An 18,156-nucleotide genomic window follows, 5' to 3' on the forward strand; every position below is an offset into this window, starting at 1 on the left:
ATTAGTGGTGTCGAGAAAGCACTGCGGCGTAACAACAACGCTAACACTTTTCGCGCCAAAGTATTAGCGATGTTTTAGCACGTTAGAACTCGGCGACAAAGAGGCTCTCCGTCATACCCTTACTCAATTAATCCTTAATTAGAAACGGGAGTGCTCTTAACGTCGAGTGGAACCAAGCAGATTTCACATCGTAGCGTGTCATCGGAGTAAATGGAAATCTGACATCCCGATGCCTCAATTAGGCCAATTGTGCCAAAATTTAGGTCAACAATTTAGACAGGTACTAGCCGGGTCAGTTATGAATTTTAATTAAAATTGTTTCATGACGGATTTCTATCAGTATTGGACCAAATATAAATAACAATTTATATTATAATATCCAAACAAAACAAGCGTCCAATTTCGACAAAAAATTGTTTTTAAGTTGGCTATTTGATGATTAATAACTTGTACATATCTATCATATTATATTTTAAACAACTTGCTGTTTATATATTTTACTTGCAATAACTGCTTAGTCATTTATTCATTCAAAATATATTTTTTATCCTGTCTTCTTTTTTCGTTGAATATGACTACGTTTTTTTTCCTTGATCAATGTTTTATTAGTACCTTATTATAAAGCAGATTGGAAGGGTATAAGGTTTTATGACGAGTGCATTGATCAGTGCATTACTCGAATAGTAGGTACATAATGACTAGCTACCATTAACCGGTTCAAAAAAGTAAAGAAATTATACTAATAATTAAGTATCTTGGGTAAATTAATTATTACGTACCTTACCTACTAAAAGGACAGCAACCGAATTAACCGAGAATAACCGATGATATTTCTCAGCCAACACACTATCTACTCATATCAGTTGCTAAACTATTTTAAATTGCATGCCTACACAAAATACATTTTGTCCAAGAAAATACAAAAAATATGTCCAAAAAAAAGGTCGAGGCTAATATTTTTTTTGTATGCATTTGCAATAACGAATCAGGAAGCAAGTCAAATAACATATATATTAATCGATAAGGGGCTGTCCATTAATCACGTGAGGCTCGAAAGGGGGGGGGGGGGAGGGGTCCATCAAAAAATCACGAAATATCACCAGGGGGAGGGGGGGTAAAGTAATATATCACGTGTATTTATTTTTTCGGCAAGCGCGCGATACTCAAACGAAAAGCGGCGTTACGTGTATTTGTCAAACGCATACAACTTTTCGCATTTCTTTCATTATTTTTATGTCATTCAAAAACAAACTGCAATCTTTCTGTCTACCTCTGAACGTTTATTATAGTAGCCTTTAATTTTCTATAACAAAATTAGATGATACTTATACCAGTATTTTTTTATAAATAAAAAATTGATTCTTTGCAGGTACGAAAAAATACACGTGATATAGGGGGGGGAGGGGTAGTCTTAAACCTCACCACGTATCACCAAGGGGGAGGGGGGGTCAAAAAATACCAAAAAAAACATCACGTGATTAATGGATGGCCCCTATTAATGGGTCTTCCAAGCTTTTGGTTTAATTGAGTTTTTTTTGCATAGCAATTGCTCTTAGTTTTATCTGGAACGCATAATTTGATTTATAAACATGATGGAAAAAATACAACTATTTTATTTTCCGCTCTACCTACTGAAAATAAAACAAAGAATTTCATTAAACTAATGTTATAACATTGATATACTGTATGTAGTTGACTGTGACCATGAGAAGCATAGGACGCATAACCATAAGATGCTTGGAACCGGTTTCAAGAGGTAAACAAAAATTACAATGTATACAAATGTTACAATTTTCTCAAACAAATTTAAAATTTTTGAATGTTAGAACAAGGATTAATTTTTCAAAATTAACACACTATTAATTTCTACTAAGTATATTTTTATATTTTAGTCGTAAAATAGGGTTATGTCAACCAACATTTCTGACGCCTGACGATATTTAAAAACAATAACGTTAAGCAAAGAATTCGCATACAATTTATTCAAAACACTCCGTATTTTTAGATGTGAATGGAAAATGAACAAAGAAATATTAGATCTAAGTAAATAAGACTTTTATCCATGTTTTTATAGTTAGGAAACAGCGATGGAGCCAACCTTGGAGCTAACGGATGGAGCTGTTGCATTATTTCATACACTGTGCGATAGATGGCGCTTTCTTTAAAGTAAATATTTAAATAAATTAAATTAATAAGCTTAAGATTTTTAAATGAAGCACGGATTTTTTTCATGAAGAAGTCCTTTGTTTATAAATAGCGGTAAAATAATACATGGTGTATTGTTTCATGTTTGCCCTAATCTGAATAGGCAGTTGACAGATTTATTTTGATTACACTATCTACGCTTATCATACAACATGCAACAAAGCAACAAAATTAAGGATAAAAATGTCTGAGAATTATCATAATTTACATGCTAGACGTTATGGAGCATCGAGCCCACTAAATCGTAGGATAATGTGCTATCTCATATGGGCAGGTGTTAAGCCTAGATTTGGCTTGACCTACGTAATTCTAGTATATGTATGCACATCAATAGAACGTGACAAGAATTTATTACGATTGTAGCTATTAATTATTTTTATTTGTAAATACGACCAAAACCATGACAAATAAAATAGAACCATTACAATTTAATTCTATGAATATAGTAGTAAAACCTTATTATTATATAAGACACAGATAAATTCTAATTATATAATATTAAATATTGGTAAATTACGTATTTTACTTTTAAGACCAACAGAAAAAATTGTTTCAATTAATCGTAATTCCTAAAAAGTGAAAAATGACTACATGAAGGTTACCTTTGGAAATATAGCGCCAAAATATATCCACTATAAGCCATTGACTCGTATAATAAAATAGGTGAGATATATATGAAAAAATAATCAAAACAAATAATTTCTGCATAGACCATGTCCTTAGAAGTGGATATACAAAATCACCTTTACATAAGCTCTCCACGCATCTGTAAATAAAAATAAAAAACACAGTGATTATCAAAACACTAGTTACCAATACCGAACTTAACTTCTTTACATTTATATCTAAATGATATAATTTGTATACGTAGTATATTATTATTAGTCTGTGATATAATCTAAATCATATGTACATTCACAATGACGCTGAAACATTTAAGTAAGTAGGTAAGATATTTAGATATTTAGAGTTTTTATACAGGATTTTTACGTGATAAAGTTTTTTTAAGATTAGGGACCTATTGCTCCGTTAATTTAATTGATCATAAAATAAAATAGAGGTCAGTTTAATTTTTTATACCCGGCTTAGAATATGTGAACGTGCAGGTAACAAAATGTTTGTCTTTTTTTTTATTTGTAATTCCTTTCCCATTCGTGTTATTCATGTGTGTTTCTTTTTATTCTTTGCGAGTTATTCTTGTATTTGCTAGTAATTAATGATGAAATAGTATTGCTATTAGCAGGTAAAAAACAATTCTATACTAAATGTATACAAATAAAAAAAATACATAAAACATTATTTTCAAATAATTACGTACATAAGCATGTAAAGAGTAATGAAAGAAATCATGATGCTGATGCCTTTTGTCAAACTTGCTGGTCGCTTCCTTGGGACTGATATCAGCTCAAAGAGGACAAAAAGCAAGGATACTGTATGCATACTGTGGTGTGCCCATATTGGTATATAAATATCAGTTGATAAAGGCATCAAAAGCTCTCGGTTCTTATTCCATAACAGCCAAAATAGAATATCAGCAAACTGAAAGAAAATGTTCATAAATTGACAAGAAAATTAATTTAAAGTTAGATTATACTGTCTATTACAAATATGAAGAGAAATGTCTATTGACTGACTTTACTCTTTCGACGTCGGTCGCAATGGAATTAATTAACGTAATTATGTTTGTTTATTAAGAACTTCAACGTAGCGTTGCTAAAAATATAAATAATTTGTTATACTTAAACTTGGAATTCGCTGTTTGTTTTCTTTGTTGTTACCAAGAATAAAAGTTGAATTACAAAATACCTTCCCAGCAATAACATGTTTCAAGACTGGAGAGAAAACAGTATTATTTCGTGTCTTACCAACATAATTTTACCAATTTTTGTAATTAACTAAAAATATTACTAATTACTATATTGTTTAAAGTCTTGCATTAGATTACATGAGCTTTCGAACCATTGGAAAATGTAGGTACATTTATAATAATAATAATAAATAAAATCTTTATTTGAATTCATACATTAATAATTATGTTAAAATAGATTGGGTTTCAGGCCCCCTTACTAGGTATATGACCTGTATTAAGGGGACCTGTTCCTTCCCTAGGAAATTTTATGTCCATTTAAGTCCATATGTTTTCTTTTTAACAATACTCGATATTATAACATAAATAATGTACTTACTACAGTTGTAGGTAGTATTATACTTGTAAAAATTAAATGTCGTATAGATGCTAAATTTTTTTTGTTTCCTTTATTTTCTTGCCACTCGCAGTAGATACAGATGAGTAGATAAGGCATCATCGCCAACTGCAATTGTAAAAAATATTTTTTCTTTTTCCGAATACTCCTACGACAGTCACTCAAAATTTATTATGCCTGTGGGTTTATTTAAGCAATAATGTCGTGTTGCATTTTGCCTGTCTGATTTTTAAACTACCTATTTATTCATGTTATTCGTCAGTTAAGATGATATCATTTTTATATTAACAATGTCATTGTTTAATAGTTTATTATTTTTCCATATCAAAATTTTCCCTTTGATCATATCAGTAGAATCGTATCGGTCATATTTGGTATAATATTGATAATTATCAATTAAACATTGTACATACATAATTATTATTTCGATATCAAAATGATAAGCGTTTGTAATATTGGAAACCAAATTGCAATGTATCAGCCAACGTTTATTGTTTAAACTCAGTATTCTGATTCTCAGTATATTTATGACAATCCGTACAGAATTATTTGAGAACGATCATAATTATTAGATATTGCAATTCATACAGATATTTATATTTTAATTGGAACCCGCAGGAGACGGCTTGTATAGAAATGGAATTGCTTTACGAATGTCTTTACACCGATTTCCTCTTGAAGCTTTGTATCACCTTGCAAACTCATTAAAGCCACAGTGTTGTTCGATTATCCGATTCCTTTGAGATATAAATATTTTGAATTTGACAAGAATAAAAGAAAAATCTCTTTGATTTACATCGATGGAACTCACAAAAATTCTATTTGAAGATATTTTTTTTACTGAATAGGTATATAAACTAAAATTATTTTATTTATTTTATTTTTAATTGATTTTCACCCCGCACGCTCAGTCTGAGATCAGGCAAGAATTATTATCCTACATACTGGAAGACTAAAAAAAATTACAGTTCTATTGATATGTATAATCCATACTAATATTATAAATGCGAAAGTAACTCTGTCTGTCTGTCTGTTACTCAATCGCGCCTTAACTACTGAACCAATTTGCATGAAATTTGGTATAGAGATATTTTGATACCCGAGAAAGGACATAGGATAGGTTTTATCCCGGAAATCCCACGGGAACGGGAACTATGCGGGTTTTTCTTTGACTGCGCGGGCGATGCCGCGGGTGGAAAGCTAGTTTACCAATAAATATCCAAAAATGTGTTCGTAACATAAATATTGAATCAATTAATGTATCATAAATACTACAAATTCTGTGACTTTACAAAACCCATTATTAAGTTCAGTTCTTTAATCACTATGATCGTATGAAAAATGAAGAAAGGTACACGAATTAGATTTTAAAACTATAGATATTAAATATCTTTTCATTATGTAAAAGTTTAAGATAAAAGGAAGTAATAATTACCTCTGGAAAACATCGTGATCGAATACGACATAAATTACTCTTATACTCATTCAAAATGTTATCTAGAAGGATTGATTATAATAGTTAGTATGTAGAGAAACATAATATGAGGCATGTTGGGACGTAGAAGGCAGTTTAATTCAAAGTGTTGTATAGTACTTGGCGTAATTAGTTGACTGTATGCGTTAGCACGTACGGAGTCCTAGGGCACTAGTTTTATATGGGACGTCTTTGAAATAGCAGTTTTAGGTAGGAAATTTAAATGAGTGAGTATTTTGTAAATTCATGTACTTGGGTGATTCGCATAATGTTTTCTGTATCAGGTAGTTGAACGATGCGTAATAATGCGGAAATGAATAATATTATTAGGTATCACATTAAAATATGCTTAGTTTATGGGCAAAATGCTTATGTAGTGTAATTAAAGCATGATCTTTAAGTTATTTATAGAAAGTAACATTTTATGATTCACTTAAAATACACACAATGTACTTTCAGATTAATGACAAGATGATACTGAAGTTGCTACAAAACCGTGGGTTCAAATAGAGATACTTAGACCAAACAATAATATGTCTCTTATAATGTGAACAGATGAAATATTTGTGAAAATTATTTGGTTACATCATAATATAATCACATGTAATATAATAAAATAAGGTTACGTAAATTTATCTGAGTATAAATAAAATCGGAAGTTTACAAAATAATATTTTAGCATTATAATATTTTAAAAATAACTTCAGAGACGGGTTAGAAACGACAAAGCTAATAACATGTTCTTTGTGAATTCCGTGTATTCTCCACTTGAAACAAATATTGTCTTGTAGGGACAAATATTTGCAATCTAGTACTTATTCGCAAGCTAAAGCATAACTCTCAGAATAATATATTTCAAAATCTACATAAGCTATATTCATGTGCAAAAATAAATATTATCTATCTTAAGTACGTTAACACTAAAATTGTTTGTATATAAATATAAATAGTGACTTAGTTAGTAGCACGAATAACTAATAGTTACTACGTAAGTAGTTAATAATAATATTGTACGCAACTAGTATTTTTTACAAATAACTAAAAACTAAAAAGAAACTATTATATGTTACGTTTTATCATGTTTTTTCTAAAACGAAAAGAGGCTGCAGCGAGAGTTAATTTCTTGATGAAATATCGCCAAATGTTTGTTTTGATTCAGATCTTTGAAACAAACATTAATACTGTTGGTAGAAACTCCTATTAAACTTTATAATTTACCGTAAAGTAAATTTATAAATGTGATTTTGTATCAATTTGAGCGAATAAAAATGAGAGAGAAGTAGAGTCAAACAAATTATTAGTTTATAATAGCACGGTTCTTATCAAACGAAATGAATAGATTAAAACAGGATGAATCTATTGAGAATTAAATCCATCAAAAGGACGTTCCAAATCAGCTCTGATTTTCCTGCAGCACCATCAGAGTAACTTGATGGTTATAGAATAACAATGACTGTAGAAGTGTAGAGTTATAAGGTCGGCGTATTTTTATTTTTTATTAAAAGAAAAAATAAAGGTATGGACGAAATTAAACTTATTAAAAATATATTAATTAGCTATAATTAAAAGCTCTATGATGCTGTTTTGAACTATGTTATTATACATTTTCTATTTAACAGGTTGTGATTTCATATCGTTGAATGTGTGGGTTTTTAAGAGATTCATATTCTGCACTTCAAATGTTATCAATCCTACAATTAACTTTCAGAAAATACGTCAGTTTTACACTTGGTTGTTCGTACGAATATTTATCATAAATTTCTTATTAGGTAGCAAACGTTATTTTCAAAATTTGTGAAAAATAACAAATTCTTATAATATCTACTGTTTCAGTACCGAAATACAGATTGGTATAAAGCTATATGGTATGAAAACAAGAAGATATATTTCAGGATTTGTGATAGTAAAGTAGTTGCTAAGAGAATGCCAGTAAAATATACTCACCCAAATTTACTTACATTAAACCACGTTGTGATCAATTTCCATTTGAGTCGTGAGTACGGATGTAGTTTTGGGTCCTCAGCGCGACTGAAATCTATGTTCAACAGTTTTGTAGCCACAAACACTAAGTGTAGGAACGCTACCACGTATACAAGGATGCGTATATTGCTATTTAATAATATATGGGTTGTCATGATGCACGTTTGTAACGTTGGACTGAGTGGTACTCTGCGGACGCAGGTATATTAGTTTGGTTTTAAGTATATTTACAGGTGTAGAAGTCTCTTTCATTGTTTGTTTTTTAATATTGTATTGTCATAGGTTCATGTTTTTGTGGTTATATAATATATATAAATGACTAAGTACCTGGCAGAAAACTGAGCGTAAGGCTTAGCACGCACTGCGGTTAAACGTACGCGTTTTATCGTAGGTCTGAAACCGCAAAAAAATGTAACACATAGTTTTCTACACAAGCGCACACATTAGTGACGTTTTTCAGTGACTGATTTTAAAAACGTAACTTGCTACATTTTGATCGCGGTTTGCAAACGCGCGTTTTTTTGTGTCCTATAGTAATAGTATGGTAGCGCACGCACAGCGTTTAACCGCATTCGGTTTTATATTGCTTGCTACGGCTTGTAATAATTTATCAAAGGTACTAATAGACATTCAGTAGTAATTAAAAAATGTATCGGGATGCTCTCGCACATCATTGTACATTTTGCAAAAGTATCCTTTTAAATGTCTTTGATCTGTTAGCGGATGTACCCAGTACTTATGGCGGCGGCGTTGTTTACGACTTTTGCTTCTTATATTTCAAAATCAAAGCCACAACACATGCTACTCGCCAGAAATCCATGATGGTACTGACATAAAATTAAGCAAAACGCGAGCCGCAATGCGTGTTCGTATGCGGTTTTGCGTTTTCAGCTATTCCTGTGCTGCTCGCGTTTAACCGCAGTGCGTGCTAAGCCTAATAGCACTGACTTCCAATAATTATTCCTCATATTTTTATTTCGGAGTTCGTACAATAAGTGTCAAGTAGTTTTCATACAAAAATGTTGACAATGTACCTACTTTATACGAGAAATGTCGGTAAGCAGTATATGGGTATTGCTGAAAATGAAAATACAAAAATATATTCTGTTAGAATTTATTTTTACACAAACGTCTGCTTCATAACATCAAATTAAATTTAGATTCTTCTTTTTTCTTAGACTAATAGGGATATCTTCTGCCGGTGTTAATGCGATAGACTCCATTTCTAAAAAAAGGTAATTTTAAAGTTATTAAATGATAATGTTGTAGGTACCTACTAAAGATATGGTATGAACAATATATTATATCGTTGTTATTCATTATAAAAACATTTGTGATAACATCAATGCACACATATTACATTATTATAAATAACTTGTTGTTTATTCCTTCGATGGAATTAAAAAAAAAGTTTAGCGAATAAATTAAGTGAAAACACACATTTTTTAAACTTACCCGAATTTGGACATAGCGTTGGTACCAATTGGGAAAAGTATACCACGGCATCTATTCAACCTCATTTCAGCGAAGGAGTTGCAGGAATGAGCGTTCAAATGGCTATGGGTAAGAGAAGCGGCGAAGAGTTCCCAAGCGCGCTGGTGGCTGCAAGCGCTGGAGAGGAAACAGCCTGGCTGGCCTTCACCGCCGTTCGCATAGATGTCCACGTGCCCCAAATTAGTTCCAATCCCATTTGGCAGAAGTCCGAACCCATCTGTGTGGATCACTTCTACGTATTTTGCGTCACTGCTTTTGAGTCTGTTCGAATTTGTGCCCCATTGGTTTCCAGATGGGTCGAGTCCTGTGAAGGAAAATGTGTGCATGTTGATAAATTCACCAGAACCCCTTTGTTACATGCATTTCATTTCTAAAACATACAATAATTCAAATACTTTTTTAACTTTCAAGTATTACAAACGTTCAGGACACATAAAATTATGATTGAGATACAAGATTATGTCTTAGGCCAAATACTTTTTACAACATTCAATTAAATAATTTTGCCATTAATGATCTTACCTGTAATTCTAGCAACTTGTCCGTTGACACCTCTGCCTGCGTAGCCAGCAACGTGGGCTCCGAGACCAAAGCCTACAATATGAATACTGCCGTATGCAGCCACTCCAGCTTCTACTAGCTGACTGATCAGCGAACCCAGGTAAGCACCAACACTGGGGACGGCGTTCACGGCGTTAGTGTAACTTTGCAGGGAATACTGAGACCAATCCACAACGATCACTTCAGCGTCTTCCACTTGGAGCAAAGCTGAAAGAATAATATGATGATTATTACTTGTTTATAACTAGTATATTATTATATTATCTGTATAATATATGCTTTGTGTGTTAGTGCTGTTTAGCAGTTGTTCTGATAAGTGTCGATATTTTAGTAGCATATAATCCACCAAGATTCAGAATTAGTGAATGTGTGTAGTTTTGTAAGTTTTATATAATAGGTATTAATGTGATTACCGTTTTGAACCGTTGGATTCAAAGTAGTGTCTCCTGATCCACCGTGCCCGTGGACAATAATTGTAGTGTTGCGAGTCAAGACCATAGAAGTTTCTTGAATAGATGCTAATGAACTATTGAATACTTCGGGATTTAAGCTTGCTCTGAAAAGTTTTAAGAATAATTATTGTGAGCTGGTTCTGACAACATTATAAGTATTAAAATTTCATGTTTGGATTAAGACAAATGATAGCGAATAAAATAATATTTAATAATCAAATATAAAAATCAATTTAAATTCTTCTCGTCCCCTTCGTCGATTTTCGTAAGGTCGATTTATTTTATTGAAGCAGAATGATACTGTTTAATAATATATTGTAATTTTATATTTACCTCGTAAACAGTAAATACTCGTTGAAGCTTCCCTGCTTTGACGAACGCGGACCAAACGAATGCAACGCATTGCAAGCTGCAATATTAAAACATTTGTTTAACGTGACTGATTGAGATAATCTTAATATAATATATAAATCTCGTGTCACAATGTTTGTCCTCAATAGACTCCTAAATCACTTAACCGATTATAATAAAATTCGCACACCATGTGCACAGTTCGATCCAACTTGAGAGATAAGATAGTTTAAATCTCAAATCGTTTTAGAGAAAGCGGGCGAAGCCGCAGGCGGTAAGCTAGTACAATTATAATTTATAACATTGTTTCATAAAAGTTATTTATATAACCTTTACTTTACAACCCACTCAAGACATTTGTAATGCCAGTCTAGAAATAATAACATTTGTTATAAACGATAGCGGATTCACATCGCGATCTACAAAGGAATATAAATAAGATTTCTCGAAGTTACATTAAATATTTTACTTACCCACTAAAGCGGCTGAAACTAATATAAGTTTAGGAAACATTCTACGTTCAACGTCTCTTAGCAATTTCTATCAAAATTCTAATGGTTTGCGATTCGCAACCAGCCTTTTATGTAGATTTTAATTTGATTATTCATAATCGATAACACTGATAAAAATAATTGAACATCAAATAAAACTTATCTTTATCGAGCGATTCACTTTGATCTTAATTTCTATTTGATTGATAAGCTAATCCTTTAATATCAAATCTTTTTTAGTTGTAAAACAAATCTGTAACAAAGAAATTGTTTCCGTTTATTGATAAGGTTTATTGTGAACGTAGGACGTAAAGAGTGTGGATTACCTACGTCACTAGTATAACAAAATGTGACATTAAAAAGTACGTATTCTTTTAAATTTCAGCAAAAATAGATTACTTATATTATGTTAAATGAAGATTTAACTGATTTTTTTTTATTTCGTTTGATATCCATCACATCCTATTGAAGTCACCATACTGAATTTAGGCAAAATCCATACTAATATTATAAATGCGAAAGTAACTCTGTCTGTCTGTCTGTTACTCAATCACGCCTAAACTACTGAACCAATTTGCATGAAATTTGGTATGGAGATATTTTGATACCCGAGAAAGGACATTCTCATTTCATTCATTCATATTTTATTGCGAAATATGTACCACGGGCGAAGCCGGGGCGGACCACTAGTAAACTTTATAAAGGCTGATATATTATACAAATCAAGGAAAATAGTATATTATTATGCAGTACTGTCTACAGCTCATCCAATTTATGCTTCCTGTTTTCATATTGTACAATTTCTGCATAACTTCATCTGCAAAAGACAATTTTTTATGAAATCCTAAATGATTGCCATATTAATTGGCATAATTAGTTAGCATGCAGTTAACACACGTTAGTTCTGTAAGGATAACAGGAACGCCTTACGCCGTTCGGGTAATTCTATACGATAAGTAGGTATTTACGTTACTAGGCTTCCTGTTAATACTTTTAGCTGGTCACTGAACTATAATTAACGATGTTTACCTACTTTTCAATTTTAAATTAATTAACATACCGTTGTTATCTGTCAAATTTTCTCGATAGGATTTCGTTATCGTTCATAATTAGGTACCTAGTTATTAATATAAGTATTTTTAATTTTACGTTTATTTTCTTAGATATTATTATTACAATTACTACAACGTAGCCTTTTGGTATTATCTTTAAATGTATAGCTATCAGCATTAGAATTATTTATAGGTATAGGTATCTAACCTTGATAAATAGGCTAAAAATATAATTGATAATTACTATTTATTTTAGCAAATAAACCGATACAAGTCTATCTCTTTTACTGCCAATAACAAATCAAAATTAATTTATTAGTCAACTTGTTTATGAAGAAGTATATCTGCATGATTCTTGTTGTTTAAGTTAGCTGGAAGACGCAGCTTTCACGGGGTTAAATTTTCCTATGAGCTTACCAGCCTATTTTTGCATGAAAGAGAGACATATCCATCCAATGATAAATTAATTTAAAAATATTCATAATTTTAGTTGCATTCATATTGTGCATAGGTTCATTCATTCATAGGTAAAGCATTTACTTTAAATAAAATAGTTATAGTGTGTTAATTTTTACTATTTCATTATATATTAATTTTGAACCTGAAAAAGTAACATATATAGATTAAGATTATTTATATATATTTTATTTATTTATAATACATTTATTTATATATTTATAATATTATTACAATATATTTGTAATAATATTTATTTATTTATAATATAAATAATATCACCTCCTTTCAGGATGATTTTGCGTATGTCTAGTGGTGAACTTTGATAATATAATATCTTATCTACTACAGCAAATATATTTTGTACCATTTCGGCAAAGCTAAGACAATAATAGTGTCTTATTTAAGATAATATTAAAGTCGGCTTTGTAATTGTTGATTATAATTTATAATGACAATAGCGAAGCGAAGCGTCAGCGGTTGTGAATTGTATTAGTTTAAAACGTCATAAGTTTTCTGAAAATAAGAAGGAAAATTTTCTCAAAAAAAAAATAACACATGGAGAACATTTTCATCAATAACATGTTGCAGTCATATAATTAAATAATAGTATATAAGCGAAACTATACCATAATAATTATACACGCCTTCGTCATTAATTATACTGATACTACGTCCATATTTGATTAATGTTGATTAGATCCTTAATTATTGCTGGTAAAATGTACATATTATTATATTCTAAAAGCCAAATTAGGATTTTGAAAATACAAATTAGTTTTGAACATTATTTTCTAAAAATTGTTTTAAAAACTGCATAAAGGAGAGATAATAAAATTATATTTTCCGGACAGAAAACCTGACCTGGCACTTTAAATACAAGAAGATATTGTGTCATTATAAGTAGCAACTGAGTATGATTATTAAGAAACTGAGTTGCATAGAAATTGATGGATATGAAAGCGGATATTATGTTGAATTTAGGGTCCGTTCCCACAGACCGGCTCAGAGAGGAGAGTAGATTCTTATCACGTTGAAAACAGTGTTTTTAGTATTTGTAGTATGACATATTTTTGCATGTGCACTGCTTTTGGCAACAAGAATGTTTGAACGCGTTTCGTATATAAAATAATAAGAGGAGGTGACCGGCTACGATCGCGTCCGATCCGCTTTCAGATTGCTTCCAGCCGGTCTGTGTGGAATGCTACATAGACTCCAAGCGTAAACTATCCGGAAAAATGAGCGCCGATGCTTTCCAAGTGTGTCAGCCGCTCTGTGTGAACGGACCCTAGCTGACAGTATTCATATTTCTATTGAAAATGTAGAATACTATTGTTACTTGTACTTTTATACTATCATTAAGTTTCCTTTATCCTTATTAATTGCAGCCTGAGGTAAAATACGTTTTTGATAACTAGGATACGAAAGTCGCTGTCCGAGTCAATGATTGATTAAATGAATATTAATAGATTATAGATTATTGAAGATATATAACTATTAATAATTATTTTAGATATTTTATCACGTCACGAACACTAAATTAACATAAACAAAATTAAATTAAAAACAATATTATTCCTTAAATATATTTTTCTTACACTCAAGTTATGGCATACAATGTTTACTAAAATTTATAAACATAATTAATTACTTTACACGAACACAGAAAGAAGTCTTCGTCATTATTCATTTAAGTAATACTAAATACAGATAAATTCTTTCGATCAATCGCTTATGTTTTATTTTATGATTTAATACCAACTTAAATAAAATGGATAGGTTCCTCGAGTATTTAGCCTGTATATGCCGCTTCTGAAAATAAAATAATAAATCTTTTAAAAACGAAGATAAATTTGACTTAAAATAGTAAAATAACTACACAATCGGTTATAAGTATTGTATCACATTAACAATAAAGCTTTTAAAAAGCTCTTGTACACAGCTAGTGTCAATCCTTGCAACTATACCATTGATCCTTATTCAGACTAAAGAAAGAAAGAAAGAAAAGACAGAAAGTTCAAAAGTATATAGGTACATGTATAATATTAAAATTTAATAAACATAAACTTACCCCAGCTTAACCAAAGAGTTCGTGCCCATCGGGTAAAGAAAGCCTCTACACCTGTTAAAGGCCATCTGACTCAACGAACTACATTGATTGCCTTGCAAATGCGTGTATGCTAGCGACGCAGCGAAATATTCCCAGGCACGGTTGTGGCAACAAGGCCTATTTAGAAAGCATCCCGGCTGGCTATCCCCCCCATTCGGGTAGAAGTCGGCGTGTCCCAGCGGAGTTCCAATTCCATTAGGGAACATGCCGCCGGTGTCAGAGTGAATAACTTCCACATATTTAGCGTCTGCCTTGTTTAAGCGTTGCGAATTTGAACCCCATTGATTGCCAGCTGGATCCAAACCTATGGGAAATAAACATCGATATGATATAGTCAATTATGGTTGAATAAGAGGCATGTTTATATTTGAGTAAGATAAGGCAAGAGAAAGTGGCATAATTTTTAAGTTTTTTTTCATATTAGCGAATAAATACTATATAAACATGATTTTAATCAGATAATACGAGGCTAATGATGTTACAGTGCACTATAAATTGATACACTTTTTTATTTAATATGCTTCAAGAAAATGAGTCACATACCGGTAATTCTAGCAACTTCTCCGCCAAGACTTCTTCCAGCGTAACCAACGACATGTGCGCCAAGATCAAATCCAACCATATGTATAGTATCAAGAGTGGCTATATTCGCTTGAACCAGCTGCTCAATTACTTCTGCCAAACTGGTGCCTACACTGGGCACAGCACTCACGGCATTGCTGTAACTCTGTAGAGAATATTGAGACCAATCTACTACGATCACGTTGACGTCTTCGTTTGTTAGTAAAGCTGGAAGAGAAATCAATAAAATTGTATTTGCCATGTTGTCTTAGAAAAATTTTAATATAATTTTTAAAATGTTATCGTTATTTCGCTTCAAATACTATATATCTAAAGTGCGTGTTACTACAAATAATCAACACTAAATACTATCAATAATGACTATCTTGGAAGTCATAACATACGTTATTAAACTTTTTAAAACAAACATTCAATTACAACAAAACATGTTTACAAATTGAAAACATACATAATAAACGTTTTAGTATATCAAATTATATTATTATTTATTACTAGCTTACCGCCCGCGGCTTCGCCCGCTTTGTCTAAAACCTAATAAATTATACACTAAAACCTTCCTCTTGAATCACTAAAAACGCATCAAAATATTTTGTGTAGTTTTAAATATTTAAGCATACATAGGGACAGAGAAAGCGACTTTTTTATACTATATACCTAGTGATACTATTATATTATATTATTATAGGTACTGTATTTGTTGCAACACACATTCACTACAATAAGAAGTATGTATGTTAAAACAAACATTTACGTGTAGGTTGTAAAAGTTTTGAACTAACCATCTTTAACAGTTGGGTTAATACTGGTATAGGCTGTTCCCTCATGTCCATGTACAATGATCGTAGTATTGCGAGTTGAGTTCAAGGAAGTTTCAGCAATCGACTCTAACGTGCTATTGAATATTTCGGGTTCCCGCGGATTGTTTCTGTGGAAAAAGTTGAGTAAGGAGTTTAATATGTAACTAGTTATGTCCCGCGCTTTTACCCGCTTTTCCCCGTTCTCGTTGCTTTAAGCGTGATCATATAATATAATACCTCACCCAAACAGCAAAATGAATTACCAAATTATTTTAATTAACAAGTATTTTTAATTACTTCGGGCACTGCGAAACAACATACGGTTTTCCTGTCTTTCAATAATATCTTCGAGCCATCCTCGATTTATGGGTGATTTAGCACTGAAATAAATTTAAAATCGGACCAGTAATTTCTGAAATAATAAAACAGTAACATAATTCTTACAGAACAAAGACTTGAAGACGAATTGAGACCCTCCCTTTTTGAAGTAGGTTAAAAACAATGCTTCGTAAATGTGTGTTATTAATTTTCGTCTGTTCTAAGCTTTGCTGGAGAGGTATTTATTATTCACTCCTCGCAACCGAACTTAATACCTCTCTGATTATAACATTTATGCGATTCTGAAATGTTCTTAATGTAATTATAGTCTAGTGGGAACTTTAACGTGGAATTTATTGGGAATGGAAATGTTTTTTTTTTCATTACAGGTCATTGTTTTATTTCAGCAACGATTTAAATTTCACATCACATCTTTAGTTGGTTGCCTGGAAAAAATCACTTATTAGTGATAAGGCCGCCATCTGTGCTGTGTCTTCTTTTAGTATAAGTTTTCTTTTTGTAATTTTTGTTGGCAGTACAATAAAGTATTTAAATAAATAAATAAATAAATAAATTTATATGATTCACCCTTTTTCAATTTTTTATATATTGTAATAGTGTATTTGAATTTTCATATCAAGTTTAGTATTGAGCTCAAGAGTTATTTTTGTTGTAGAACTAAGTATGTGCCATGAAACAGGACAAATATTTCAGGACAAATATTAAACTATATATGTAATAGTTATTACGAAAAGTACAGTATAAATAATTTACCTCGTATACGCCAGATATACATTTAAAGTTCCTTGTCTCTCTATACTAGGTTCTACGGATTGTGCTACGCAGCCATTACATACTGAAAAAAAGCAATTTAAATTACCCCCATTATTTATGTAATATACAACGTCCTGTGACTTGTAAAATATAAAATATTGCCAAATAATAATCAAATTCAAAAAAAGAGTGTGTGACTTTAATACCCAAAATCGTCGCCTTATTCCATGACGTGACGGTACTGCCATGGAATTGGAATCTTACTCTCAACGCGCCTAGAGAATTTCACATCAATAAGTTTTAATTTCAATATAGAGTAAATTATTTTAACTTAATGGAGCCATCCTCTTTAAGTGTTCCATTTGCATCTTTCAGCTTATAATTTTCAACACGACGGGGAACAAAATTCAACGTAGTTATAGTAGTCTCCTTTTAATTTATGTTTCAGTAAAGAACGTCATTAAAATTTACATAGAAGGCAATTAAAACACGTAAAATCTCTTTATCGTAGTTTAAATTTCGCGGGATAAAAATAACTTTACTAATTTTAATCGTCAATTTCTGAACATAAACAAATAATAAAAGCAACGTTTAAAAAGTTTACTCACCCACAAAGGCAGCACAAACTAATATAATTTTAAACAACATCTTGAATAGCGTTTAGGAACTTGTATTAAAATGTGTTGGTTATGAAAAAACTTTCGCTATTTATGTTGATTTCTTAGAGATAATTGTAATAGATAGTATTGATAAACTTAATCCACAGTTAAACAAATCTTTCGTTAACCGGATCAATCCCTTTGATGCTCAAGTATATTGGTCTACGATAAGATAGTAATCAATTAGTTTTGATAG

The 18,156-nt window shown here is 31.3% G+C and overlaps 3 protein-coding genes across 3 annotated transcripts; all 3 read right to left on the reverse strand.

Annotated features, from left to right (window-relative positions):
• Positions 1–1,470: 1,470 nt before the first annotated feature.
• LOC123693684 (androgen-dependent TFPI-regulating protein-like) lies at positions 1,471–8,023 on the reverse strand. The gene is made up of 5 exons (XM_045638873.1): positions 7,842–8,023; positions 4,392–4,517; positions 3,524–3,744; positions 2,808–2,971; positions 1,471–1,562 (listed from the first exon to the last, which is right to left on the reverse strand). The coding sequence occupies exons 1-5, from the start codon at positions 8,016–8,018 to the stop codon at positions 1,471–1,473; spliced, it is 780 nt and encodes a 259-aa protein (XP_045494829.1). The 5' UTR covers positions 8,019–8,023.
• A 940-nt stretch (positions 8,024–8,963) lies between these two features.
• Positions 8,964–11,294, reverse strand: LOC123693843 (pancreatic lipase-related protein 2-like). Its single transcript, XM_045639081.1, has 6 exons — positions 11,195–11,294; positions 10,704–10,779; positions 10,332–10,474; positions 9,880–10,125; positions 9,319–9,661; positions 8,964–9,088 (listed from the first exon to the last, which is right to left on the reverse strand). Exons 1-6 carry the CDS (start codon positions 11,232–11,234, stop codon positions 9,043–9,045), a joined length of 894 nt encoding a protein of 297 aa, XP_045495037.1. The 5' UTR covers positions 11,235–11,294; the 3' UTR covers positions 8,964–9,042.
• Positions 11,295–14,403: 3,109 nt separating this feature from the next.
• Positions 14,404–17,949, reverse strand: LOC123693685 (lipase member I-like). The gene is made up of 6 exons (XM_045638874.1): positions 17,910–17,949; positions 17,302–17,383; positions 16,192–16,337; positions 15,374–15,619; positions 14,792–15,134; positions 14,404–14,532 (listed from the first exon to the last, which is right to left on the reverse strand). Exons 1-6 carry the CDS (start codon positions 17,947–17,949, stop codon positions 14,472–14,474), a joined length of 918 nt encoding a protein of 305 aa, XP_045494830.1. The 3' UTR covers positions 14,404–14,471.
• Positions 17,950–18,156: the final 207 nt, after the last annotated feature.

Source organism: Colias croceus, chromosome 8 (assembly GCF_905220415.1).
Source record: "Colias croceus chromosome 8, ilColCroc2.1".
Lineage (NCBI taxonomy): Eukaryota > Metazoa > Arthropoda > Insecta > Lepidoptera > Pieridae > Colias > Colias croceus.